General features: G+C 35.0%; 1 protein-coding gene and 1 pseudogene across 4 annotated transcripts in view; both read right to left on the reverse strand.

Annotated features, from left to right (window-relative positions):
* Nucleotides 1-399: 399 nt before the first annotated feature.
* LRRC49 (leucine rich repeat containing 49) overlaps nucleotides 400-17,983 on the reverse strand; it is a 129,942-nt gene continuing 112,358 nt past the window's right edge. For all 4 annotated transcript variants that reach the window (XM_069458162.1, XM_069458145.1, XM_069458152.1 and 1 more), the window contains 2 exons: nucleotides 12,977-13,130; nucleotides 400-680 (listed from right to left, as the gene is read on the reverse strand). In XM_069458162.1, coding sequence (XP_069314263.1) covers nucleotides 477-680; nucleotides 12,977-13,130 — 358 coding nt within the window. In that variant the 3' untranslated portion in view covers nucleotides 400-476. The remainder of the gene's footprint in view (nucleotides 681-12,976; nucleotides 13,131-17,983) is intronic.
* On the reverse strand, nucleotides 8,302-9,057 carry LOC138374924 (EEF1A lysine methyltransferase 1-like; annotated as a pseudogene).

The raw sequence follows: 17,983 nt of genomic DNA on the forward strand, positions 1-17,983 counted from the left end.
TGACTGGATTAAGAAGGCAAACATATTTTTTTACTAATTTATTGATAAGTTTATTCTTCACCCATAAAAAACAACATATTTTTGGCTTTTAAATCATGACATAAAATAAAAAGGCAAATAACTGAAAATTATCAGCTGAAAAGTAGGTAGAAGCAGCTCATACTGAATCATCAGCAAATGCTACGTGCTTTGGGCTCTAGCAGGGCACCAATCAAAGCAACAACCGAAGATGCAGTGCCAAGCCATCTCTGAAAACTGCCTAGCTTCAAAAGGTTGTTTGGTCATTACATATAGAATATTAATCCTGCCTCTCCTGCTTTCCTTCTTAATCTTTACGAGAACAGTAGGCAATAATGCTTTGATGCTAGTCTTTCTAGTTTGCAGGATAGTGATGTTGTTTTAACATGTATAACCTGCATATTTTCAGCCTTCAAAAAAATAAAACTACCAAAATCACCTGTAACTAAAAGCCATTTTTATTTTTGGTCAGTTATCTGCTGTAGGCACAGCTTCATATAGGAATTTTTATTGCGGATTTCTATGACTGCATCCCTAACAAGCTCAATGAACATCTGTGGCCAAAGCTTCTGCAAAGCCTCATTTTTCATGTTGATTTCTGTGGCTTCCTTCACAAGGTCCTCTATATACATCTTGCAGAATTTCTTTTTTTCCTTTATTTCCTGTTAGGAAAAAGAAAGTTTTGCATTAAATCATAACTAATCCAAAAGTCAAAGCAACAATTAGCTGAACCACAGAAACGTGAAATTTTATTCTGATTCCCCATCCCTCTCCCCCTCCTACCCCTCACAGCAGGAATTCTTTCCTAGCCACACCTGTCAGAGGGCTCTGCTTGAGTCTAGGCAGCAACAAGGAGCTCTTTGCTTCTCAGCCCACTCCCACTTCTGTTGGATAGCTCTAAGATGTGTTTCTTTATTGGAATTGCTGAATCATAACTACTATTTCTCCTAGGTAGTTTAGCTCACACAAGTCAGCTGAACGCACAGACCCATGGCTTCCAGTGGTAAATGTATCAGGGTACTGATAATGATAATTTTAATTGGTATGAGATAAGTTAATAGCCATATAATATTTAATCCTGTAAATACCTACACTCTGAATTTACTCTCTATTATAGAAAAGCATAAAATGGTACATTACACCGACCTATGTGGCCTAGACCATTTGGACAAAGTTGGGGAAAAGTGTACAAGAAGAAAGAAGAAATATATATGAGCCTAGGACCTAGAATGTGGCCTTCTAAAGAAACAGTGCTCCCACTCAACTTCTGGGTCTGAAAGTCTGCAAATAAAAAACCTGGTTCTAAACAAAACAGGGGAAGTTTTGGGCCAGAGAATATTCAGCCATTGGGCCCCAATTTCATCACAGAGGCTAAAACAAAGCCATTTTGTTTAATGTAAGCCATTCAACATTATTTTAGCTATTGCTACTTGTGGAGAATATCAAGGCATGATCATGGAAAGTGTCATAATACATATGGAAAAATCAGTTCAACACATTAGATAATCAGAATTACAAGGGAAGTAATTCACATAAATGAAGGAGGAAAGAAATAATAAATGTTAATGAGAAAATACATTTAACTATTAATACTTGGAAAATGATCCATTTATAGCTCTAACTCAAACTGAAACAACAAAATAATTTCAAGGTGAATTCAAAGAGTTAAATTTAAAATATCACAGATATTGTCATTTAAATTACATCTATGAAGATTTATAATAACAAGAAAAATGCTTACATTATAAAGTTATGTGAAAAAAGAAAAATACAAAATGAAATTTTGATAGAGTTTGGGCTCTATGAATGTGTGCATTTGTCAAAACTCAGCAACTTTATACCTAAGATCTATATTTCAGTATATTAATTTTACTTTAAAAAATTGTATCAAATACTGAAGTCTAATGATATGCATGCTGAATTATTTTGGGAGAAGCTTCCTCATGTCTACAATTACTTTAAAATGAATTTTAAAAACCCAAGGTGGCTTGATGGATGGAGAGAGGGACGGATAGATACACAGACATGTAATAAAGCAAGTACGTTGCAAGGTATGATGCTAATAGTATAATGGAGGTTTGGGGTGTATGGGTGTTCATTGTGAAATTCTTTCAACTTTACTGTATATTTGAAAATTTTATTAAAAATTCAAAAAGAACACATAGAAACTATCGAACAAAATATAGTGAAGTGTCATTGTCTTTAGGTTGCAAGACCGTAAGTGTGCTTTCCTCCTTTTTTCTGTTTTTCTCTTTCCAAATGTTTATGATTTTTCAAATATGTTTTAAATTCTTGACTAATTAATGTAAGTTAACAATGAGTCTACATTGCACTAACTTTCCCTAACAGAGGTATATTTTTGGAATTTTCTTATGATATATAAGACATCTCTAAATAATCACTCACCATTCTGGGGTCAACATGCTGATCTGATACAGGTCATGTATTAAAACAACAGGTCATAGGTTGACCTATCATAAAAATATGTATGGATTTTGATAGGTGATAAACAACAAATGTTTCCAGGTGACTATTTCTCTGATGAACCTAACTTCTCTAACCCTGACCATACTACAGTCTGGGACTTAGCCACCTGCACTAAGTTAGCATGTCGATGAGAACAGCATTTAGCCACTCCTTTTTAACACTCAGTAAATCTGAGCTATATAGGGGCCCCTAGAAAGAACAAGTGTGAATCGCTGGAGATCAGTAACTAAACTGAGCAACATTTTATAAGAAGCAATGCATTCATACAAGTAGAAGGCACAGTGCATATTTAGTGAATGCTTCTCTTACAGATTTCTAAATTTCTTAAAACAGGATTTGAATTTAAAAAAGACAAAGTTATATGATTAAGATGAAGAACTGCTATAACAATCCAGGAATAACAACAATTAAAAGAATGAAATGATGTATTTTGTTAAATCATTTATATATAATACAAATTACAATAAACTTTTCATAATTGTCATAGTATAATTTTTAGTGTTTTAAAATTTCCTGATATAGGTTCTTCTATTGTTTCTCTATGAATATGCTGATACAGAATTGTATTTTCTATAATAACCTTTCATCTAGTAATTTGTTTGAAAGCATTTTTACATCATTATTTCTTCTCTTCTCCAAGCCAATTTCTCTGCATCTCCATGCAGTATACCCTGTAACTCATCAGGTCTCTGCCAGGACAACTCACTCTGCCCGTTCAGGATGACACCATTAAGAGCACATGAGAGATGCTTCTCTTGCCCTGACCTGTCAAAGAGTCGTGGCTCTCTGAATAATGCTTTTTCCACTCTCAAATGCTTTCATATGCTTATTCCTTTTTATCTCACAATATCTCCGTGAGATTATTAAAGCAAATATTTTACAAGTTCAATCCTGATGAGATGAACTCTATACAATATTGTTTATATTATTTCATTGAACTAGAATTTTGTTATGAAGATGGTTTGCAAAAAAGGTAGGTCAATGGTGAGGTTTGTTATAGAACAATTTTAACTATAATGGTACTTGTATTAGGATTTAATCCATATCCCTATTTTATAAATGCAAAATAAGATCTATAGAGGTTGAAAGATTTGCTCAGGATTAAACTTCATCTATTCATATTTCCCTAGAAAATAATCAAGTGCTTGAAGAATTTGCAGTCTAGTTGGGAGATGGCTTACACTTACAAAAAGCTAACTAAAGAGATAAAGCAGTAAATAAGTGCTGAATGAAATGTCAGAGAGCAAATATAATTAGTGTTTGGAGAAGAGAGAGCCCTTTGCACTGGGGTGGTCAAGAAGACTTCAGAAAGCACCATGATAAACTGTGAAAGAGGCCAAGGTCAGCAATCAGAAGGTCTCAGTTAGAGAGGCAGCTCAGTCAATAATTCACTGTGAACCTGAGTAATTCACCTGAGTTTCTGGTTTTCCTCATTTGCACAGGGGTGGGGAATCTTTTCATGTCGGAAGGCCGCATTAATTTTGTTGTAATCAAATAAGGCCACATTCAAGAAACTTCAATTAGGTATACTTAAAAATGTATATTATTTTATAAAAATCTAACGATGTACTTAATAATTTCAAAAAATGAAAACTATTTGTTAATTTTAAAGTTAACTAACCTTTTAATGACTTTGTTCTGTCTGCTTTTTGTTGGAAAGCATTTGAATATTTGGTAGCAGCATGGAGGTCCCCAGTTCCAGTTGATCCTCTAGATGCATATCAGTCATTTGTGACCTTAAGGGCATCTTGATTTGGGTTAGGTAGGAGAATGTAGATTTGCTGCAATCAGTGGTTGAGAAGCAAGAAAGCATTTTGGGGGCATGTTGCCAAAGGTGCGGGTATTCTACTGCATTTTCCCATATTTCACTTGGGTCTTTCTTAGCATCAAACAATGACTTTAAAATGTAATCTACTGAGAGCTCAATCAATTCCATCTCTAGTTCTTTAGATGCCTTGGAGATATCAACTAGGTGAGGCTGAAATGCTAATTTCAGTGTGATTCATGATTCTCAAAGTCACTGAACCTTTCACTGTTAAAGGTCTATAACAGCTGCATATTCTTCAAATGATTCACATATATCACCCTGCTCATCAATGACCTTTGCTAACTGGGGAAAATGTTCATCCAAAATTTCCTTTTGAAGAAGAAGTGTTTTGAAAAAAGATAACATTTTTTGAAATGCTTGCATTTTTTGCCGCATAAAGTTTGCAAAGAAATATTCAAATCATTTTGATGTGATATAATATCACACAGAAATGCTGCATTCCTATAGAAATCTTCTTTCAATAATTCACATTGCTGATTCTGTTCTTCATAAAATTTAACTATCTGTTCTCACAGAGATAAAAATTTTGGCTAACACCTGTCCCTGTGATAGCCAACGCACTTTAGAATGATATGGCAAATCCACACTGAATACCTCATCGTTCAACTTTAGCATGTTATGAAACTGATCATGTGATGCCGTGTAACTTGTTGCAAAGTGTCACTCAAAATAGTAGCTTTAGCACAGAGATTTTGCTGATGCAAGATACAATGAAAAGAAATGGGAGCATCTGGATCTGTTTATACATTTTTTTTTTATCTGTGAAATAAATCCTTCATGTTTTCCTGTCATGGAAGGTACACCATAGGTACATACACTCACTAAATTTAGCAAATTCAGCCCAACTTCATAACATTTATCTCGAAAGTTGTTGAAGATATCTATTCCCCATGTTCTGTTTGCAAGAGTGCCCAAAGCTAGTAACTCTTCATAGCAAAAAAAATCTGTTGTGACCCAAATGAAGTATAAAACCTGTGCTGAGTCAGTAGAACCAGCTGATTCATTCAAAGGAGTAAAATAAGACATATTTTTCTTCTGAAGCACTGCATGAAGTTGTTCTGTTAAGTTGGAGGCTAATTCATGCTGTCGATCAGTTATGGTTCTCCTTGAAAGAGGCAGTTGTTTGTACTTTGAAATGTTATTGGGGTCTAAGCATCCTACAACTTTGACAACGCATTCTTTCACAATCTCTACATCACTGAATGGCTTTCCTTTTTCCCAAGTATATAAGCTACTTTATAAGTTGCTTCAGTGGCATTATTTCCAGGTCTTATTGCTGCTTGGAGGAATTGTCTTTGCTTTTGCCTTTCATCTTTTAATTTCTTCAATACAACCGTTTGCACCTTCTCTAATTTAAAATATTTGTGGTCCTTATGAGTGTTACAATGATGATGAGCACTGAATTTCTTTAATGTTGATATTGCAGTACCACAAAGCAAGCAAATCATCTTATGTTTAGCAGAAATAAGATAATATTTCAATTCCCAATCCTCATTAAAAAATCTGTTTTCTTCCTTCAGCATTCTCTTAGTCTTCTTTGACATGATGGGCTGTTAAGCACATAGAATTAAAAAATACTGTCGAGTTGTGCAAGTATCCACAAATTCCACTTCAAATAGAAACACAGTGCACCACTGTCAAAAGCTGATAACAGACTGGTGTACTCGACTCCCATAAACTCTCACCAACCAGCCTCGTGGTAGTGGCACCAGTCAGGCAGGGGAAGTTAGAACTAAATCATGAATGTAGCAGCCATCAGTTTAGCCCTTATGGCTCACTACTGTTCTAACTGTGCCAGTCAACCTGGGATAATTACTTCATTGAAACTGATTTTATTCTTTGGTATTTTAAATATGTTCATTTTAAAAATAAAATAAAAATATAAAAGACAAACAAAAATATATTAATAGAAATAAAAGGATTTGTTCTGTAAAATTTGGATTCAGTCAAAAGGCCACACTTAAGGACCTAGAAGGCCACATGTGGCCTTAATGCCGCAGGTTCCCTGTCCCTGGTCTGAGAAGACGATTAGATTTTACAAAGTGCTTTTCAGCACTCTGACTCTATGTCCATTTTAAATCTTTTTTAGATGAGTTAGGAGAATGGATGGACAACTACCAAGTAACAGAATTATGACATGTACAATGAAAAGGTCGCTTAACCTGATTTGTGAGGAGCTCACTTCGATTAATTTTCTCAACATCTCAGGATGTACAGAAGAGAGAGACTGAGCGCTCTGTGCTGCAGTGATTTAAGTATTTTTCAAGATGTGGGGAGCATGGTATAAACAAAGGAATGCTGGGCTCTGAGTCAAGAGAGAGTGATTAAGAGACTTGGGCAAGGTCTTTCAGGTAATAAGCGGTTGAATAAGGGGCTCAAATCCAAGTCTTCTGATTGTTAGCCTAGTGTTCTTTCCAAAATATTATGGGACTTCAGATTCTTTCTTTTCCCTTTAAAATTTCTCAAAATAGGAGTCAGCATTCCCTATCTTTACTTTTTCATTGCTTATTTAGTGCTCAAACCCACTTTATTCAAGACTTTACTTATTTAACTTCACTGAAGCTATTTCTATTTTTAAAAATCTGCATGCCTATAGTCCCAGCCACTTAGCAGGCTGAGGCAGGAGGATTCCTTGAGCCCAGGAGTTCTAGACCAGTCTGGACAACATAGAGAGACTATCCCTTTCTCTATAAACAAAAAAAAAAAAAAAAAAAAAAAAAAAACAAACCCCCAAAGCTAAAAACCAATGACCCTGACTGCCAATTTTTTTTGAAAATTTTTTGGAAAGTTTTTTTTTAAAATGATTGTAGATTCCCAGGAAATTGGAAAAATACTACTGATAGGTCTTATATACCCTTTTCCCACTTTCCCTCGGTGCAATATCATAACCAGAAACCAGATACTGGTTCAACCCACAGACTACATTACGAGTTAACCAGTTTTACACACACTCATTTGTGTGTAAGTGTATGTGTGTATGTGTGTGTGTGTGTGGTTCTATGTAATGCTGTCACATGTGCAGATGCTTGAAACCACCACTATGGATAGGTAAGACACAGACCACCATGCAAGCACCAGAGAACTCCCCCTGCGCCTATCCTGACCCCTACCAACCACTAAACTGTTCCCCTCTGAGAATGTTATAACTAGAAATATCCAGTGTGTGATCTTTGGGATTTTTCACTCAGTTGATGTCCTTGGGGTCCATCCCAGTTGCATGTACCAACAGTTCATCCTTTCTGGCCGCTGAAGTCTTCTGTGGTGTGGGTGTGCAATGAATATGCTTTCAACAGTGAGACTCCACGCATTTCCCAGCCCCCCTTTTGGTTCTGGGGTTTGGTTTACAGATGGCACTTCCATCTGCTCAGGCAGTTTGGAGCGAGAGCACCTGGGTTCTGTTCCCATTACCCTCTCAGCCCTCCCAGAACTGGGAAGAGGAGGAGAATTCCCAGAGGCACTCAGATACCAGCTCCTTGGATTACCAGCTTACCTCATGGAGGCAAATTGTTTCTTCTTGAGGGGCTCGAATTGGACAGGGGTGGGGCCTCATGAGCCCTAGGATGCTACCAGACTGCGCCAGGCACACAGAAGAAGTGCATTTTTAGGGAACCTATGGCCTGAGGCAGAGGCCAAGGTCCTGTCTAATTAGGAGGCCTTGGGCAAGCCACAAAGCTGTTTGTTCTTCTGTTTTTACATATGTTAAATGAAGAGAGTGGATTAGGTAGGTTCTAAGACTTCTTCCAACTCTAATTCCATGGATTCAGCCTGGCAGAAGATGACCAAGCTCTAGGGATGCCCTCCTTAAGGAAACAATACTGAGAGGTTGTGTCCTTATTTTAAAAATTAGACCAGAGACAGCTCGTGTTTGGTGGAGAGGGGAGGAGGTTATCACTTCTCAATCTACTAAGAAAATAAAGAGAGGAGAAATGTGCGAGGGGTCCTTTACTGTGCTTTGTTACTATCTGTATTTAGAGACCACAGTCTAACCCAGATTCATAATTCACATAACAGCAAAACTCGTTTGCTAAGTTTCGGGTATGTTTTGGAATAAACTTGCACATCTTCACTCCAAGGAGTTCTGTTGCTAGTTCTTCCACGATGGCACCTGTGCACAGCAGAATCTTGCCCTGAGTCAGGTACCTGATGGTTTCTGATGTTTTTCTGAGACATTACTCAGGAAGATAGGGAGGATCTGCTATTACGATGTCAAAATTATGTGCAGCAATTTTTTCGGGCACATCCAATGGATTATAGTAATCATAGAAGATAAACTCCTCTCCATACATGGCAAATCTTTTGTCATATTCAAGCATGTATATTGAAAAGTCTTCTCTCTCTGTGCAGTTCTCTGAGTTTCTGGTAAACGCTGGGGGCACTCACACATGCTATTCTGCCACCTTCTTCAGCAGCAGCAATGGCTTCTTATGCAAGACGCAGAGCAATTTCCTGACTATACCAAAACTGGCTTAATTGCTGTAGTTCCAGATACTGGGAGGTCACTTGAGTCCAGGAGTTTGAGGTTACAGTGAGCTATAATCATACCACTGCACTCCATCCTGGGTGACAGAGTGAGACCCTGTCACCAATTCTCTTCTATTATTTCGATGTTATATTTATCATTCCCACCTAGGTCAGTTTGTTGTTTTTGTTCAGCGTAAAACTCATGGAGAGCTGCTAAGGTGTGAGCAGAAAGCTGGGGGGTCATCATCTTCCAAGTCACTCATTTCACAAATTGTTTCTAACCGGCCACAAGTGCACAGTCACCCTGATGAGCTGCCTGACTGCTGAATTTATCAAAATTTTTTCCTTTATAGTTTGCGCACTGGTGGTGTGAAAAAAATCATACCCAACCCAACCAAGGTCATAAAGATTTTCTTCTATTTTAAAAATAAGAATTTTAAAGTTTTGCTTTTCATACTTGGGCTTTTATTTGACCTGGAGGTAATTTTTTATTGTATGGTGCGAAGAAGAGTGCAATGTTTTTCTGATTGGATATCCCATTTCCTCAGTATTATTACTGAGGAATATTAAATGGTCTGTCTCTAGTAGTTTGTAATACCTACTATCTGTATAAAGTTTCCCCATATACAGGTATAGTTCTGGCTTTCTGTTTTGTCCACTGATCTATTTGTCTATCCCTACAGTGCCTTAATTGCTATAGCATTATAATAATACTTGCTATCTGGTAAGGCAAGTTCTCTCCACCTTTACTCTTGTGTATTTTTTAGGTCCTTTGTTCTATCAGATAACTTTTGAGATCAGCTGGTGAAGTTCCACAAATAACTCTGTCCAAATTTGAATTAGAACTGCCTTATATTTTGAATGAATTTAGAAAGATTTGCCATCTTTACAATGTAGAAAGTTTCTGTCCATAAAAATAATCTAGTTAGTATTTCTTCAATGATTTTCAATAAAATTTCATAAAGCAATGATGAATGTTTCAGGTTAATCTTGTCCCAGTTACCCTGATTTGATCATTGTATGTTGTGTGCTAGTTTCAAGATGTAACATGTAATCCATGAATATGTACAACTATTATGTATCAATAAAAAAATAAAAAAGAAATGGAAAAGTTTTCCTTCTTTTTCAATACTCTCGAACAACTTAAAAATCATTAGAATTTTTTTGTTCCTTAAAGAGTTGGTAGATTTTTCTATGAAGCTGTCCTTGTTTTGAATGTAGCTCTTTGATATTTTTCTAAATTTTTTATGGAAATTAGCTTATTTAGATTTTCTGAATACAGTCAGTCCTCCATATTCATGGGTGTCACATCTGTGGATTCGACCAACCACGGATCAAAACTATGAGGAAAAGAACTGCATCTGTACTGAACATGTACAGACTTTTTTTTCTTGTCATTAATTCCTAAACAATACAGTATAACAGCTATTTACATAATATTTACATTGTATTGGGTATTATAAATAACTAGAGATGATTTAAATTATAAAGGAGGATATGCATAGGTTATATGCAAATACGATGCCATTTTATATGAGGGATTTGAGCATCAGAGGATTTTGGTACCCACAGGAGGTCCTAGAACTAATCACCCGTGGATACCAAGGAAGGACTGCATACACCTTATACAACTGTATTCAGGAAGAGAGGGACTCATAATTCTACCAACTTCGCTTTCATTTTCCTTTCTCTGGCAAGACCAGGAAAACCCTATTGACCAAAGGATTATACTCAAACTCTTTCACTCAAACTCACTCTTACTACCTTTCCAGTCTCATCTTTTAACACTATCTACCTCAGTCTCTGTACTTCAATAACAATGCACTGCTTATATTTCCTGGGCCTCTCCTCATCTGTTTTATACTTCTATGCCTTTTATTCTTACTATTCTACTTGCCCCCTTTACCTTTGTCATATAGCTGTATTTTATCCTTTAAGACTCATATCAGGCAGCCTCTTTTCTGGAAGCCTTCCTTCTTATTAAGATTTGGGTTAGCTATCCCTCCTCTACTCTTTTGATATACTGATTTATAACAATATATGTCTATCTTCTCCATTAGAATGTGAAGTCCATGAGGTCAAAGACAGTGTCTTCTTATAGTCCTAATATATTTCACAGTGCACTGTGTATGATAGGTACTCAAGAAATGATTTTTGAATGAGTGAATGTATGAATGTGGAGAGGGCTAAGATGAAATGGGTACTTGACTTCAAGTATTTGGAGGGTTTTCATAAGGAAGAGACTTGTTCTCTTTACTACTTAAGGTAGTACTAGGATCAGTAAGTGAAAGTTATTAGGAGGCAGATTTAAGTTTAATATGAACAAGAATTTCTTCACATTCAGAGTTGTTCAGTGATAGACAACTACCACATGAAGCATTGACCTTTTTTTGCTCTAGAAGAACTTAAAGCAGAATCTGAACATCTTTAAGGAAGCTATAAAAATATTGCAGCATTGAATTTTCAAGTAATTTTCAAGCTGTAATCCTTAGAGCCCCATGGGTCCCAAAGAGACACTTCAAGATTGTGAGTAGGCTGAGGAAAAAGGAAAAGAATAAAGATCCCATCAAATGAAACTCTGAGTCTCCTACTTTTCCTCTATAATGACAATAGTTCTGTTGTTTTGCTTTGTTTTGACATACTGGGTTTCTAACTACAATTATGGCTGGAATAAAGATTCCACAGCTGTTAAAAAACATTTGAAAACCACTTGTCTGGCCATTTCACATCTAAATTATATGTAATTTAAAGTGTGTATATATAGAATATACACACATATAACCTGTGGGAGGAGATATATAGATCTATTAGTATATCTATCTCTAGAGAAAGATATAAATAGATATAAATATAGATATAGGTAGATATCTCTATATCTATCCATCTTTTTATATATCTATTTATATCTATATATAAGCTGTGTGAGGAGATATATAGATATATCTATATCTATCTCTGTCTCTAGAGATATGTATATCTAGAGAGATATGTCTCTCACTGTATCTATTTATCTATATCTATATATAACCTGTGTGAGAAGATATATAATTATATATACATATATGTATATTTATATATAGGTATATCTCCTCACACAGTGCCTTGCTCATAAGTCATAGATGCTCAATAAATGTGTCTGATCTCTGTCTTGTTCTTTTGCCCTTTTGTCTCCTCAAAATCACTTCAAGAATCTTAACTATTGGCCGGGCGCAGTGGCTCACGCCTGTAATCCTAGCACTCTGGGAGGCCGAGGCGGGTGGATTGCTCAAGGTCAGGAGTTCGAGACCAGCCTGAGCGAGACCCCGTCGCTACTAAAAATAGAAAGACATTATATGGACAACTAAAAAAATCTATATAGAAAAAATTAGCCGGGCATAGTGGCACATGCCTGTAGTCCCAGCTACTCGGGAGGCTGAGGCAGTAGGATCGCTTAAGCCGAGGAGTCTGAGGTTGCTGTGAGCTAGCACTCACTCTAGCCTGGGCAACAAAGTGAGACTCTGTCTCAACAAAAAAAAAAAAAAAAAAAAAAGAATCTTAACTATTGTTATTTAGATGACCTGTTTCTTCAGCTTTCCTATGAGCTCCATCAAGGTAGGCACTGTACGCTTTTCTTCTTTGTAGCTACCACAGCACCATAACATTGTATTTCCCCAATAAACCTTTGAATACGTAAAAAAAAATAGGGATCATTTCTAGTTTTCCTGGGTAAGTAGCTATATTGGGAATAGAATGGGTTGAAATTATACTATGTGATTAAGAACACAGAAGTTAATGGTGTAGAATGAAGGATATGAATTAAAACACCAATGACCCAAGTAAAGAGAATAGAAATGGAGGTTCGGCTGTGTCCTCTGCTGGTCTGACATGGGCTGCTTAAGTATTCACAACAAGCCTAGACCCCTTTTCTTAATTCAGATAGACCAGGACCCTTGATCCTATTTTGGTCTAGATTTTTGGTACAGATTTCTTTTAAACATTTTTTTTCTGCTGAAATAGAGATATTGGAACCATGGGCTCTTCTTCATCTCAGGGCTATATTTCTTCCTAATACTTTGGTGCTTACTGTCCCCTAGCTTTGTATATAAAGCTGACAAACATTCTAGAACAATGTACAACCCTCAAATCCCAAGCCATGTAAGATATATCCAGACACTAGATTCCACAGATTAATGATAGTTTTACCTCTAGCTTTTCATTATAAAAGTCTCTTGTGGTATAATTTAGTGTAGCACGATTTGTGTTTTCTCCTACAAGTCTTTTGCTGTCGTTATTTTCTTCATTGACAATACCAGGCTTTTTTCCTTTGGTTTCCAGCAGATACCGGAACTGCTTTTTCCTGTAGAAAGACAGTATAGAGATTTAGAGCATTACTTATCAGACTTATTAAAACATGTCTATTTTTGTTGACTTTAGAGGGGAGCACGTGCTGTTTTGAACATCTGTTTTGTGAGTTTGAATTTATTATTTATTTGAGCTCAGTTTGGTACTCCAATCTTGCTACTAATTAGAATACTCAACCCAAATTCCCTTCTGTTCCATAACAACCAATCATCAACATACACGTTTCAAGCATTTTAAAATGAAAAACAAACTTCACCTTAATAAGAATCAATACAAAAATTAAACAATCACAGAGCACAAAATAACCCAATTAAAGATATAGTAGGGCAAAATTTCAAAGTCTTTATATACCATAAAACATCTGTTAGTTACCTCTCATAAATCACACAAATAGTTTATAATTCCATGATGCACCTCAGTAGTGCATATTACTCAGAGCTAGAAAAGGTAATGGGATACTGGTTTAAGTTTAGGCAAAAACAAAACAAGTGGAAACCAAAAAAACCTCCAACTGTTAGCATGTCATGGCAAGATCCCTAGTAGGAGGTTAAATAATGAAACAAGAAGCCATACTCGATTATGAAGAGGAACATACACAGTGCTCACAGTATCACTTACAGAGCCATTAGCCCAGAATTCCAGAGGACTGCAACTCATCCGCCATGACGGTCGATTTCTGGTTTCCACCACTTAGGGTGTCTCTAAATGAAGTAATACTACTACTTTACTGTGAACTGAAGATTGGGAGCAGAAGAGGGATATATCTTTTTAAAAATTTCTTCTTTTTTCATTTAAAAGTATACACAATTATTTTAGAAATTTTGGGAAGTATACATTTTGAAAAGTATGAATAAATAGATAAAAATCACTCATAAGTCATAAACCTAAATCTATGACCTGTTCACATTCAACATACTTCTTTGTAGGCTTTTTCTACAAATTTTTGTAAAAAGTTAAGATCATACTAAACATCCAATTTTGTATACTGTTTTCATTTAATGCTATATAATAAGCATTTTCTCTATCATTAAAAAATGATAATTTTAATAAGTGAATAAATATAATTTGTGATAGAGATCACAATTTACCTAATTATACTTTTATTGGATATTTAGGTGGTATAACTTTCTCATTTAGTAAAGAAAATGGAGATAAGGATCTATATTTGCATCTAATGTTTTAATTACAAAAACAATGCCCACATACATTTTCTATCACTTTATTAGTCATTTCACAAATCAACTTTCCAGTAATACTGTCTTTAACCTCATTATTTCTTTTCTTTAACTTTCTTCAGGGTTATTTTGTTGTTCTTTTTCTAGGTTGGTGAGATAAATGTTTTTCTCATTCATTTTCAGCCTTTATTCTTTCCTAATCTGTTCATTTCAAGGCTAGCATGTTTACATTTAGCACCACTTTAATCCCACAAGTTTTGAAATGTGGTATTTTTACTATATTTCAGTTCAAGGCAGTTTCAGGTTTCCATTACAAATTGTCTTTAACCTATGGGTTATATAGAAATGTGTTTCTTAATTTCCAAATATATGGGGATTTCCTGGTTATCATTTCATAATTGGGTTAAAGCTTAATTGCATTTTGAACAGAGAACACAGTCCATGTGATTTCAATTCTTTGCAATCTGTTGACATTTGCTTTATGGATAGTATTTGGTTAATTTTTATAAATGTTCCATGTATGCTTTAAAAGCATGTGTGTTCTGCAGTTGCTGGGGGTAACATTCTATCACTGTCCATTAGGTCAAATTTGTTATATTGTTCAAGTATTTTATATCCTCTTTATAATATTTTGTATTAAAAGTTTCCCACTGAAACTGTGGATTTGTAGTTCTGGAACTTTTGGGTTATAAATTTTTAAGGTTGTGCTAATAGGTGCATACAAATTTAAATTTGCTATGGCTTTCTGGCAAACTGAACATATTATCAATTTGAAATGATCCTCTTTATTTCTAGTATTGCTTTAACTTTGAAGTCTATTTAGTCCTCAATGGTTACTCTGCTGTTATTGTGGATAGTATTTATGTTGTTTATCTTTTCTCACTTTTTTACTTTCCAACTTTATGTAAACTTATGTTTCAGATATATCTGTTGTAAACAACATATAGTTGAACTTCATTTTTTTATTCAGTCTGAATCTATGGCTTTTAATCAGAAAAATTAGTATATTTGCATCTGTATCATTGAGGTAGATTGATTACATTAATGGGTATATTATGGCTTCCTTGAATCCATGATCCTTACAACATGATTTTACAGCTATGTAAGGCCTACTTCCAGGCCCTTTAAATGTTGCTCTGTGACTCACTTTGACCAATACAACATGGGCGAAATGATGGTAAGTCAGTTCTTAGCATAGGACTCAATCCTCAAAACATTTATGGAGAAGTTTTTATTTTTTATTTTACCCAGCATTTTCAGTGGTTTTTAACACAAGGGATGGTCAATAAAACCAAACTCAGCATTTTCAGAAACAGAAGTCAATATATTCCCAATTTTGTACAGATGTAGAGTAAAACTTAAAAGCCACTCTTTTCAAACTATACCAGCACAGAGCAAAACTTGAAAACTACTCTTCAACTACTCTATCACCACTCCCAATATCTACATCCCTCCAGGTGTTCATGCTTTCAGTTCCCTTTCTATGTCTCTGTATTTATATGTCTACATATTTATTTTATTTTTTATAATATTGAGTCATAATATAAATATCATTTGATGCCTTATTTCACTCAGTTAAATACGTTTCTGATCATTTCATATCAGAACAGGAGATTCCCCTCAATCTTTTCCCCCTTCCTCCTTTTACAGTCAAGTAACAACTGTAATGTAGATTGTATCATATGGATACTGCACCCATAATGGAGAGATATCATGATATACTTAGCTTTGCCTATTACTAGGCATTTAGTTACTTTCCAAAGTGGAGCAACTACAAACAATAAAGCATGGCAGCCTTGTACATAAATTGTCTGTGTGCACTCTTGTCCAGTGGATTTACTGGTATTTCATAGTTTCTTTGCCTCTGTAAATGGGATACTCTTTCTAATACTATTTTCAATAGTTTATTATTGCTATGAGGAACTGTTAATTATTTTTATATCAATATGTTGATGTAGTATCTATCTGGCCTCATTATTATATATTCTGATTAATTCTAAAAGTTTACAAGTTCAGTTCTTATATTTTCTGGAGAGTCAATTTTTGCTTTTACTGGTCAATTACTATCTTTTCAATTTCTTTTTTTTTTTTTAAAGTTGCTGTTATCTTTACAAACTTCTTTTCCGCATTTTCTTTTGCTTCACTTTGGTGTTTTTATAGCTTCCTGAAGTAAAAGCTTTATTTATTACTTTCTAATCTTTTTTGTTTTCCAGTAAGTACATTAAAGATACATAATTTCCTCAGTTTTGGCCATGTCCCAGAGGTTCTGACATATAGTGTTCTTATTGTCAAATCCATTTATATATGATTTATTATTTCAGCTTTAACTTCCTCTTTAATTTAAAAGAGTTAAAGTATTTTTAAAAATATCCTTTTTAAAAAAGGAATACAGGCTGGGTGTGGTGGCTCATGCCTATAATCCTAGCACTTTAGAAGGCAGAGGCTGGAGGATTGCTTGAGCAACATATGGAGACCTTGTCTCTACAAAAAGAAAAAAAAATTGCTGGGCATGGTAGCATGTGCCTGTAGTCCCAGCTACTCAGGAGGCTGAGGCAGGAAGATCACTTGAGCCCAGGAGTTTGAAGTTGTAGTGAGCTATGATGACATTACTGCACTATAGCCTGGGTGACAGCGTAAGACCCTGTCTCAAAACAAACAAACAAACAAAACAAAACAAAACAAAAAACCCCACAAAAAACAAAAAACAAGACTGAACAAAAACCAAAAAGATAATTCAAGAGGTTCATATAAACATATAGTAAAAAGTAAGCAACTACACACTTTGGAACCCTAGTGTGCCCAGTTGAACATTTGGAGGCAATCATTTTTTAAAAATCAAATATGTTTAAACAGCACAAGAATACCTCTGAAAAATATGCCCCATTTCTCACAAATTGCAAGCATACTATACAAATGTTCTATATCTTACCTTTTTTTTTTTTAGAGATGGGGTCTTGCTACGAGGCTGTTTTCAAACTCTCGGCTTCAAGTGATCCTCCTGCCTTGGCCTCCCAAAGTTCTGGGATTACAGGTGTGAGCCACTGTACCCAGCCTCTTACATTTTTATTTTGAGACATCTTAGTAACTGTTTCATATAAGAATATCTAATTATTTTTAGAGCCGCAAGTAATTGGTCTTGTTCTACTGATGGACATTTAGTAAGTTTTCATATTTTTGCTAATATAAATACTGGCTGCAATGAAAATCCTTGGACACATATATTTGTGTTTATGTAAAAAAAATCTGTAGAACAAATTCCTTTAAGTAAAATTTCTAAGTCAAAAGGCATGTATGTTTAAAATTTGTTAGATATTGCTAAGTTGCTGTGAAAAATAATTACAGCAACTTTCATTACCACCAAAAGGATATAAGAGCCCTAGTTCATCACACTGTATATCATCAAACTTTTAGTCTTTCCCCAAGAAGTTATTTCATTATTTTAAAATTTGCATGGCTATAACTTTGATTGAAGTCAAACACCCTCTTTCTCAAGTTTAACACATTGATTGCCGCACTAGAAAAAAATTTTTTTCCACGGTATTTTATTAAGAAGATAGAATGAAAACTTCAAAAACAAAATGATCCTTTCTAATTTAATGTAAAATTTATTTTTTATAGTTTTCTGTGCATGAGTCATTAATATATGCAACTTAAAAAATAGTTCTTGCAGCTC

Source organism: Eulemur rufifrons, chromosome 2, assembly GCF_041146395.1.
Source record: "Eulemur rufifrons isolate Redbay chromosome 2, OSU_ERuf_1, whole genome shotgun sequence".
NCBI classification, from domain to species: domain Eukaryota; kingdom Metazoa; phylum Chordata; class Mammalia; order Primates; family Lemuridae; genus Eulemur; species Eulemur rufifrons.